Raw genomic sequence first — 10,879 nt, 5'->3', positions numbered from 1 at the left:
GAGGGGAGTGGACATGTTCATGGAGGAGAGGGGTATTCAGGCTACTAGTCATGATGCATGCCTATTCTCTCCAGGATCAGAGGAGCATGCCTATTATATTGGGTGCGGTGGAACACAGGCAGGACAATGCTGCTGCAGTTGTCTTGTTTGGGGGCTTCCTAGAGGCACCTGGTTGTCCACTGTGTGAACAGACTGCTGGACTTGATGGGCCTTGGTCTGATCCAGCAGGGCCTTTCTTATGTTCTTATCTGCTTAGTCCCGAGTGAACCAGACATCTTCCAGCCTGCTGCACACTACAATATCACCAGCTTTGGGACTACTACTATTGGACCCAGCACTGTCCATGTGGAGAGACAGGTACCGTAGCTGTGTTTTAACTGTGTGTTACTATTCTTGGACAGGAAATTTATAACTTGCGTAAAATCAGCTTGTATTTTTAAAGTGTAATTAATTTTTATCCTGGTCATCATCTAAGGAATCCAGGGGGGTGGTTTCTCATCTCCTTCCACCACTTTGCCCTCACAATTCTCTAAAGGAGGAGAGGCTGATAGTGAACGGTCCAAGATTAAAATATTGTCGAAGACTTTCACGGTCAGAGTTCATCGGTTCTTGTAGGCTATCCGGGCTGTGTAACCGTGGTCTTGGTATTTTCTTTCCTGACATTTCGCCAGCAGCTGTGGCAGGCATCTTCAGAGGAGTAACACTGAAGGACAGTGTCTCTCAGTGTCAAGTGTGTAGGAAGAGTAATATATAGTCAGAAGGGGGTTGGGTTTGAGCGGAGTCATTGTCCTGCAAAGTATTAAAGGTAATGTGCTAATATTGTCCTGTACGTATCAAGATAATGTGCTAATGAGGGTGTGGTATGTTAATGTGGAACCATTGTATCCTGAAGTGATCTGTTAACATGTGGAATCCAAAGCTAATCCGCATGACTATTGTGGACTGTAGTCTTTGTTAGTCTGGAGGTTTTCAGGACAGGAAGCCAAGCCTTATTCATTCTTAAATTCTCTTCTTTTCTGTTAAAGTTGTCCAAGATTACTTTCAGTGCAATCCTTTGCTGAACCGTACCCTTCTAAGCCCACTGACTTAAGTGGACTCAGAACAATGCAACTCTTATTTAGGATTGCACTGTCAGTTGGTAACATGGCGGAATGGGCCTGTGCTGTCTAACAGCCCATTCCTGAAATTTGGGCAGAAAGGCCTTAGGAGGCCTCCGCCAGCGCAGAGGCGCACACCGGCACGAGTGGCGCCAGCGTGCAGGCCAGGGCGCCAGTCCCCGGGGAACCCCCGCGGCAGTGCTGGGACCGGAAGCTGCCGCAGCCTCCCACTGGCCTCTGGCACAGGCTGCAGCAGTGAGCCGGGAGGCATTCCCAGGGCATTAGTCAACCTCCCGAGCTCGGGAATGCCCTTTTATTTTCTTGAGATACACCAGCTTTTTGCTGATGTATCTCCCGTGCAACCCTATGAAGGTTGCACGTTTTTTTTGCACCGGGTAGAGGTTTAGGCCTCCTAAGCCTGGCGCAGGCAATCCTTTCAGGAACGCGCTGTGAATCTCTCAAAATGTTTTCACTGTGCGGTAGCCATGTGAGAGCTGCCCACCACATGGCCGGCATCCATCCCTCTAGGAATGTCAGTCCCCTTGAAATTACTGAGAAGTTGGTTGTGATGAATTAAGTTCTTCATTTTCTTTGGATCATGGGCACCATCATCCATGTTGGACTTTGTGCATGGAACCGATGTGGAAGAATTTCCTGTAGCTTCCTTAATAAGCAACAGCTCTCAGGTTGCAAGCTAGATTATAGCCGGTCCTCATTTTATTCTGTGACTGACGGACGCCACAGAGACCTCTGGATTACCTATTTTGAGTAAATATCAGCTGCCTGTCAAATCCTGCATGATCTCTTTTTTTGCTGGCAGACATCAATCTGGAAAAAATGTGTTCTGTTGTCAAATGTTTAGTACTTGTGTTTTTTCTATGCTGTTATAGAGATGGGTTTTAATTTGCCATATTGTGTGTTAATGTTTACTGTTAAGTATTTTAATCTTGCATTTGTTTTTTACTTTGTGACCTTTGGTCAGAGAAGCATAATAGGAAGTACAGCCAGGTGAAACCAGAAAGTGATTACATTGGCTGTTAAATAGTCTTAACTTTCTCTGGTTCCTATGCCAAAACACCCCAAATTGATCCCCCAACTTTTTCTATGCCCGAAGTATCTCATGGTGTAGTGATTTTGGGTGTGGATCTGAACTCTCTAGGTCCCTTTTGGCTAAGGATTGGTGGTTGGTTAACATTGGGTGATTTACAGCATCAGGAAATAAATTATGGAGAGATGTTGCAAGGCTGAACATGGTATCAATTACAGAAAATTTTGCATGGTACAGCAACAGATATTATGCCTCCAGTTCTAATCCTTTCAAATCTTTATACCTAGAGACCCTTGGCAGATGAGTTTAAACTGGGATTTGAGGTGGAAACTTCACTCAGCAGCTTGATGTTAACTATAAAATTGCTATTTAACAAAGCAAAGGAAGATTTAAGTTATTACATGACTTTTATTGCAGAATTTCCAGGACAATTAACAGCAGCAGCACAAGAGAAGACATTGGCACAAATCCTTCCCAAAAGGTGGGGGAAGAACGTATTTGAATCATGCTGACCAGTTCAAATATTCCAGGGTGTACACATTTTCTTGACTACACTGTTCTAATAAACACTTCCCACCTCTGAAAGCATTACAGAATGTCAATTTATTGGGCAAAGATTAAAAAGTGCATTGATGCCAAATGGCCAACATGAACTACAAAAATATTGAGAGATATCTCATGAGGCTGAACACAAACGTGTGTTATGCAGAGTACACAATGCCCCCAATAAAATCTTGCATGAAAAATCTTGAGCAGAATAGTATTTAAAGCTGTAATTAAAGATATTTTAAACAATCCAGTCAAGAGAGATTTTAGAAATTTGTGCTGACAGAATTTAAATACATAAAAAGAAACTCGTATTAGAACATAAAAAGAAACTCGTATTAGAATATAAAAAACTAACTCCAACTCCCCAACTACCAAAATGTATATATTCCAATTGAATTCAGTATGTTACACTTAGGAAACAGTTGTTTTAATAATATGCAAATAGTTAAGCAGTTACTCACTTGCTAGGTGTCATGTAAGTCTTTGTTCAAAACAGATGCCCCATCATTTAACATTTATGTTGAAGACACTTAACTGTAGCCCCCTTGGAGTTAATGAGAGACTGCTAATTCATGTCAAGGAATCAGCCAACCCCATACCTCAACAGGCCAGAATTGATGGCTGTAGCTATGCTATGTCAACAACCGTTCTCGATGTCCCAGAATAAGCACCTTCCCACATTTAAAAAGTTACTCTAAGGCCATTTATGCTTGGTAATTAGCAGCGCGTTCCAGGCTGAATTGCCCCACATATTTTTTTGAGTTTTTCACTCTGAACCCTCATTCGGGAAGTGTCTGCGTAGCCAGCGCATGCCGGCTTTGCATTTCTTAAGAGCCTCTTTAATGCAATCTTTTGTTTGATCTGACCCAGCCGCGAAGAATCCCCTCAAGAAACCATGCAAAATTAGAGCCGTGCGTTAGCTATGCACACGGAGGCTGCTAATGGCTATGCAAACAGGAATGAAGGAGCAGGCAAGTGGGGGTAGTGAAATTTCTCCTTTTGCATCGGAGCCGTGAATAGGCATTTTAAAGGTTGCATTAAAAAAAACAGCTTTGAGTGAGCATCAAAACTGATCCTGCATAAATGGCCTGAATGTTTTTGATTTTTTTAAGCAGTACAAATACAAGCAGTACTTCCAAGCGGGAAGAAAACTGCAACAGCGGATGTAGTAGTTGGTTACTAGTGTTCTTATTCTCAGCTGCGTTATGCAGATCTTCAGCCCTCTCATTTCACTTGCCTAGAAACCTGACCCACAATAGCGTCCTAACAGTTACTCATCACCCAGATTCAACACGGACTTCCTGTGTGTACATCTTGTCAACACTGAATGTGAGCTGTGGCCGGTAGTTCCGTTGCTACTGCATATTTGATTTATGGGGGAGTGAAATGAAAGGACTGCAGAGCTGACGGAGCCCTTATTTTTCACCCGTCAAGGACATGTAGTGTTAAGACTGCATTAGACAGTATTCTGTACACTAACTAATGATCAGTGTTTGTGTTTCTATGCCATCCTGAATACTGTGGATTCTGTACCTACATAGATGTGGAACAGCATCCTCCAGAGCACCAGCTAAAGAATCAGCACATACTCTTCAGTGGAGAGGAGTGTTTCAACTCTGTGCATGTTCTGAATGGAGTGACGAACACCTTCCTGCTGGGTTCTCTTCTGACTAGCTAGGATTTACTAGTTCTTTTTCCTTCCTGCGGTACAAGCAGCCAGTTCAGGCACGCATGTGCTTACAGTGAAAAGGAAGGAAAGAGGACAGAGGGGAAAAAACAAAGTGAAATTGGGCAGTCAGTCACCAGCTTTTGTTTTTCAGCAAGGAAGCTCCGTGAGCTCAACAGCGCAAATAGTAAATTCTTACTACACAAAGCATGTTCAGCTACACATTAGAATAAAATGGCAGCTGCAGCAGCTCAAAGAACTTTCTTGGCAGTGTCTTTGCTTCATCTGCCTTTTTTTATAAGGGGGAAAGCGTATTGTTTCTAGGATATCAGAGTAGCATTCCTTTGATAATGGACTTTAAAGTGCTTAGAGATGCTAACCCCAAACCCACTACTGTATCCACCTTCTCGAAAGTGTTCAGCCTTTGCCAGCTTTCAAGAAAAGAGCCTTTGGATTAGGCTGCACAATGTACTACCTTCTCATTCAGAAAAATCAAATTGATAGAGCTGAACACCATCTTGACTCTGAAAGGATTTTTTGCACTGAGATATATGTGATGAATTTAGAATGAGAACAAATTCTAGAAGGGCTTTACCATGTAGAAATTCTGAATATTCCAAGTATCCTGCTACAGGTATATGCAGCAGACGGTAAAACACTTCCTCCATGAATGTTCTGGTTGGTATTAAAGTGTGTTGGCTTTAAACTGGCTTCCTCCAAGGAGAGATCTCCCACTGCCCACTTAAGACACTTATGGCACAGTCCACTTTAGAGTTACTCCCGTCTAAGCCCACTGAAATCAATGGCCAAGGACGGCGTAGGATTGCACTGTTAGCTTCCTTTGCAAGCACATGTATCTGTGTAGGGGTGGAGTTCTTTTTTTTGAGGCGGGGGAATGTTTAAAGAAAGTACAAATGGCACAGTAGCTAACTGCCTGGAAATAAGTATGGGGGTACAAAAAACCCCTTGTCCCTTTACTTGAAGAGCCATCAGAACCAGGCGTACATTTGTGCCACAAACATGCAGAATGTAATAGTAAGGACAGAATTCCGTTTCCTGAGACAGTAAAGATAGTTTCTGCTATTTCTGAATGTGATGATTACATTTTAGAGGGTTAAGGAAGAGTCAGTGGCTGAAAGCAGAACTTCAGCATCCTTGTTCTATCGGTGCTTCAATACCCCACACAAACAAATCATGCAAAACAGCACCAATGAAATTTGGTCAATTCACCCAAGTCACACAGCTCCCAGACTCGTTTTGCTAGGGCCAAGCGTACAGAGTTATAAAGAAGGCTAAGCCTTCCTTAGCAGATCTGATACAACTCTTTCAGGGTGGGCTGGGAGGCACAAAACTATCACTTATTCAGATAGCCTTGACAGTTTCCCAAACATCTAGATAAGTTACTGGTCTGCAGGTTAGAATCAACATCATGGGTCTCAAAATGCTGCTGCGTCCTTCCCCATTATATAAACACCTTGTGACTTGATCCCCTCGAGAGCCTGCCGTATCCTGAAGGCAGGAATGGAGGAGCTTACGGAGATGTCACGTAATGGGGGTGTTTCTGTATGTTATGGGGAATAGAAGGAATAAATCCCCACAGCACATGTATTTGTATTAGACTGGCTGTCTAATATGCATAAAAATATACCCGATTACTTTTTTATCGAGCAAAAATAGAATAGAATAGAATAGAAACGAATATTCTGAATCAGCAGTAATAAGTATAATCTTGGTACTATGTGTGTATATTAATGATTGAGACAATATCGTTTGCTGCAAACGAATGCAAATCTTTCCCCCTTCCCCTTCTGTATTCCCTAAAACATAATAAAAACTTTATAAAAAAATAAAATCTGATCAACTGGCACAAGCTAGTTAGGGCAACAATAGTGAGAACTGATAATGCGGGGTTTATTGTACTCTCTCAGTTCCATCCCTGAGCCATAGAAGTTAAGTTGTCAACCAGCAACAGAACATCCAAAGTGCTTCCTTACATATCATTAAGATATTGTTCCATCAAATCCATCAGGCTGTTGGAAATTTGTAGGCTCATTTCGCTGCTCAAAGACGAAGATCCTTCCCTCAGCACAAATTCATGCCACGTTTGACAGCACTTAGGCACCAACTGAAAAACATACAGAAAGTTAATTTTACATATTTGCACAGAAATCCCAAGCTTTTGCCCTCATAGCCACCAAAATATTTTATATGTACAGGCAAAAGATGTCTGGGGCTGGGGACACAATACATAAACGATGAAGAAGAAGAGTTGGTTTTTATATGCCGACTTTCTCTACCACTTAAGGGAGACTCAAACCGGCTTACAATCACCTCCCCTTCCCCACAACAGACACCCTGTGAGGTAGGTGGGGCTGAGAGAGCTCTAACAGAGCTGTAACTTGTCCAAGGTTACCCAGCTGGCTTCATGTGGAGGAGTGAGGAAATAAATCCAGTTCACCAGATTAGTGTCTGCTGGTCATGTGGAGGAGTGGGGAATCAAACCCAGTCCTCTCCAGATCAGAGTCCACCGCTCTTAGCCACTACACCATACTGGTGTAATATGTAACCCCTGGGCGCTAGAAAACTGTGCCAACAGTTCTTTAAATGTTTCCTCAAACTCAGTTCTCCAGATCAGAGTCCGCCGCTCTTAACCACTGCACCACGCTGCCTCAGTACACTCTGAAATCTGTCATGAAGACATGTTCATGAAGCACTTTCCCTAGATTTTCACATTCACAACCCATGGCACTCTTATCTGTTCCTCAAGCAACCCTCTGCCACCCATGGCTGGATCTACAGCCTTCTCACTCTTAATGGCCAACTTTTACTAATGAATGGTGCAGCCTTTCCAAAAGTTTAAAAAATGGTTTAACTGCTACTTAGAATAGAAAATTTTAAGAGGTCTCTTCTTTCTCACCTTCACCAAGATTAGTTTGGACTCCTTTGGTTTGGCAGCAAAGAAGCGCTGCCCAAAGCACAGGTAGATAGTGTAGTCAGGAGAGGTTGGTCTTCGGTGTTCATGGAAATCCTTCAGTTCTGATGGAAATAAAGATACAACGATCTTAGGGCTAAAAAAAGCCATTTGAGTCTCTGGCACACTCTTAGTGCCATTATGTTAATGCAGGCAGAGAAGAACAGACTGTATATTCAAGCCAATATAGATTTTTACATATTCATATTGTAGGCCAATTTCAACAAAAAACAGGTTTACACTTAAGTGTCCTAAGATCAAGGAAGGCTGAAATGATTCTCAGTGAGTCCAGATTAGAGTCCCATAGCTCCTTAAAGGCCAACAAGATTCCCAGGGTATCAGCTTTTGAGAATCAGAGCTCCCTTTACCCTTCTATCTGAAGGGAGCTTTGACTCTCAAAAGCTTATAACTCCGCAAATCCTGTTGGTCTCTAAGGCGCTATTGGACTCAAGTCTAGCTCTGCTACTACAGAGCAACCTGAAACTATCAGCCAATCAAGCTGAACTGAACCACAAGTACCTATTTGTATTTACTACACCACATGCAGGTTTCTTTTCTAACGTGCATTACTAAGTGACAATTGTGCAAGTTCATACAGTGTGGCTGCGAGGTGGCCGCTACAGTGGCGCGGAGACACTGTTGGGATCTGTGGAGGGGCAGGGCATTGTCCGCTGCAGCTGCACACCTGTGCGACAAGAATTCTGGAAGAAATCCGAGAGCTCTTAAAAAAGTCTTGCCAGCTTCTATAAACTGGGTGCTGGTTAACAATTTTAAGATAGATGTGGGAAAGCAGCAAGATAAAATGGCAGAATATGCAGTGATGGCAAAACTATCTAATTTGGTGAAAGGAAGATCAATGGAAGAGTTCCAGAAGAATTGGGCATCTTTCTTTGATTATGCAAAACTTAAACTATAACTAAGTAAAGTGGGATTGTGGTACACTGGAGTTTATTTGGGGGGAAATAATAGGGGGGAAATAATAATTGGAGTAGCAATATCAGATGATATGCTTAAAGGATATATGATATAGTTTTTAAGGAAAGGTAAATAGAGATTATTAGCTATTGAAGATTAAGCGAAGAGGTAAGAATGATTAATACTATTGGAGTAGTTTAAGATTAAGCAGTGTATTGAAAGATAGTTGAAAAGCCATTGTTTTTCTCCATTACCCTTTTCGGTAAGTCATTATTACTATTTTTGTAAGCTTGTAAAAATAAATTTAAAAGGATAGCCCTGGAAGGTGGATTATACTGTATGTATGGGAAAGATTTTGGAGGACTTTCATTCATAGGGTCGCCATGAGTCGGAAGCGACTTGACGGCACTTAACACACACACACGGGAAAGATTGAGTTTGTCATGTGTAGTTTTTTGTTTTTGAAATTTCAATTAAAAATTATTTTTAAAAAAACTATTTTAAGATAGATCAATCCAAGATGTTGTGGTTTGGTTAGAAGTTATTGATGTATGCTTTTCCAGTCTGTCAAAGAGTTTAATCTCTCTGACCCTCTCTGTGCTTTGGAAGCAGACAAGCCAAACAAGAACAATTAACGTTTACATCCTGAGCATGAGAATTTCTACGCCCAACACCAATTTCATCTGACTTGCTCCCCCATGTGGCTCCCTAACATAGAATACGCACTAACTTCAGGACCCGGGCTGGCTGAAAATTAAGAGGACAAGGTGTTTGCCAATCTACTGACTGCATCATGCCTCTTATGAAGCAGTTTTTGAACTGTGCAGTATGGCCAAGTCACAAGACTTTTTTTTGGGGGGGGGGGGGAACAATATGGCAATTGCAAGGGACTTTTTCTGAAATGGTTATGGGCTGTGGTGTCCCTGAGTGTGGCTAGAAAGTGCATGATGTAGCAACAAAGATGGAAGCGAAGCTAGACTCAGTCTGATCAGTGTCGGGGCACAACACCTTTCAGGGACCCTACAAGAGCTGCCTGGGTTTCATGATGGAAGAAGAGCAGATTATATACCCAGTCGGGTTGATCCAACCATCCCCTCTGAGCAGCCTTCCTCCAATGGAAGAGTCACTTAATTAGGGGGAAAGCTCCTTAGACTGGAGGAAGGATTCATATTTAAGCCAAAAGGAAAAGAAATATTTTAATTAATAAATAAAACTTTGCTTTATGAAGTGACATACTCCAGTAAGCAAACATACAAGACTGGCAGCGTTTTGAGACATGCCCACACTCCAGTCCAATAAACCATACTCCCAATGTTTTCCAAGATGCTTAGCTTGGCAAGGAATGGCAAAAAGGATAAGCCCCATAACCACCATTTTAAAACAAGAATTCTGTGTAAAATCATCTCAAAACAGTGTGCATGGAAGAAATACCACTTTTCTAGAGAATCACCTTGATAAAATTGCATGTAGTCAAAGATCTCCGTTTCTGTACCCCTCGTCAAACATTTGAATTGAGAGTGCCCTAGTATATTGTCCAGCTGCTTAGAGAATGCGAGGAAGACTTTACATTTATCCAGCCGTTTGGCACAGATCTTATGGTTCTTTTCGTACAGCAGCAAGCCCGCATTCTGCAGCAGGGTCAAGGTATTCTTCACTTGTTTCTGATCAGGAAGCTCCTCCGGGTTTGGAAACTGCACTATCTGGGGGTTGCCAAAAGCAGGGCCACAGTCGTGGGGCTTGTTGTAGGTAAACATGCAGCTGTTCACCGTCACTTCGGTTTCGTGCAGTAGCTTCCCACGGTAATAGATGGAGACTTCCAGATGAGAGAAGGCAGGTCCTGCAAGAAACAAGGGCGCAACTCATTCTTGCAAAGTCTAACTGGAAAGGGAGCCAGGCAGCAGGATGGCAGAACATCACCAAGCTCACGTCGTTAAAGGCTGGCGTTGCATGTTGGAGAAAGTAGAACAGGTGGCATGGGAAGAAGACGCACACCTGAAACATTTTATGAGGTCGCTAGGAAGACTGGTGGCAGTTTTTCTTTTTTTACAATAATGGGTGGATAATAATAACCAAACGAAGGTGGAAGATTTATGAAGAAATCCCAAACACTGAAACCAGGAAGTTGCGTCTGTAGCTGGATTAAAACAGAGGACTAGACAAGTTTTGATACATTATGTTGCATGCTGGATTTAAATTGAAGTCTTAAAAAAAAATCTATACCCTTTAGATCAGGCCTAACCACACCAGTTAGCCAGCATGGTGTAGTGTTTAAGAGCGGTGGTTTGGAGCGGTCGACTCTGATCTGGGGAAATGGGTTTGATTCCCCACTCCTCCACATGAGTGGTGGAGGCTAATCTGGTGAACTGGATTGGTTTCCCCACTCCTACCCCTGAAGCCAGCTGGGTGACCTTGGGCTAGTCACACTCTCTCAGCCCCACCTACCTCACAGGATGTCTGTTGGGGGAAGGGATGGAGAGTGTAAGCCGATTTGATTCTTCCTTAAGTGGTAGGGAAAGTCAGCATATAAAAACCAACTCTTCATCTTCTTCTACAAAATCTTTTTGTCCCCCAGGGATGATGCAGACTGATGCGCTCTAGGAGTTCTGTGCTTGGAACTGAATTCCCTGGCATGT

General features: G+C 42.7%; 1 protein-coding gene across 1 annotated transcript in view; it reads right to left on the bottom strand.

Annotated features, from left to right (window-relative positions):
- Positions 1-6,287: 6,287 nt before the first annotated feature.
- IRF7 (interferon regulatory factor 7) overlaps positions 6,288-10,879 on the bottom strand; it is a 30,831-nt gene continuing 26,239 nt past the window's right edge. The window contains 3 exon segments of the mRNA XM_056850886.1: positions 6,288-6,485; positions 7,278-7,396; positions 9,697-10,083. Coding sequence (XP_056706864.1) covers positions 6,351-6,485; positions 7,278-7,396; positions 9,697-10,083 — 641 coding nt within the window. The 3' untranslated portion in view covers positions 6,288-6,350.

This window comes from Euleptes europaea, chromosome 6 (assembly GCF_029931775.1).
Source record: "Euleptes europaea isolate rEulEur1 chromosome 6, rEulEur1.hap1, whole genome shotgun sequence".
Classification (NCBI taxonomy): domain Eukaryota; kingdom Metazoa; phylum Chordata; class Lepidosauria; order Squamata; family Sphaerodactylidae; genus Euleptes; species Euleptes europaea.
Note: the sequence above shows the minus strand (reverse complement) of the source record. Positions and strands in the feature narration are given on the sequence as shown.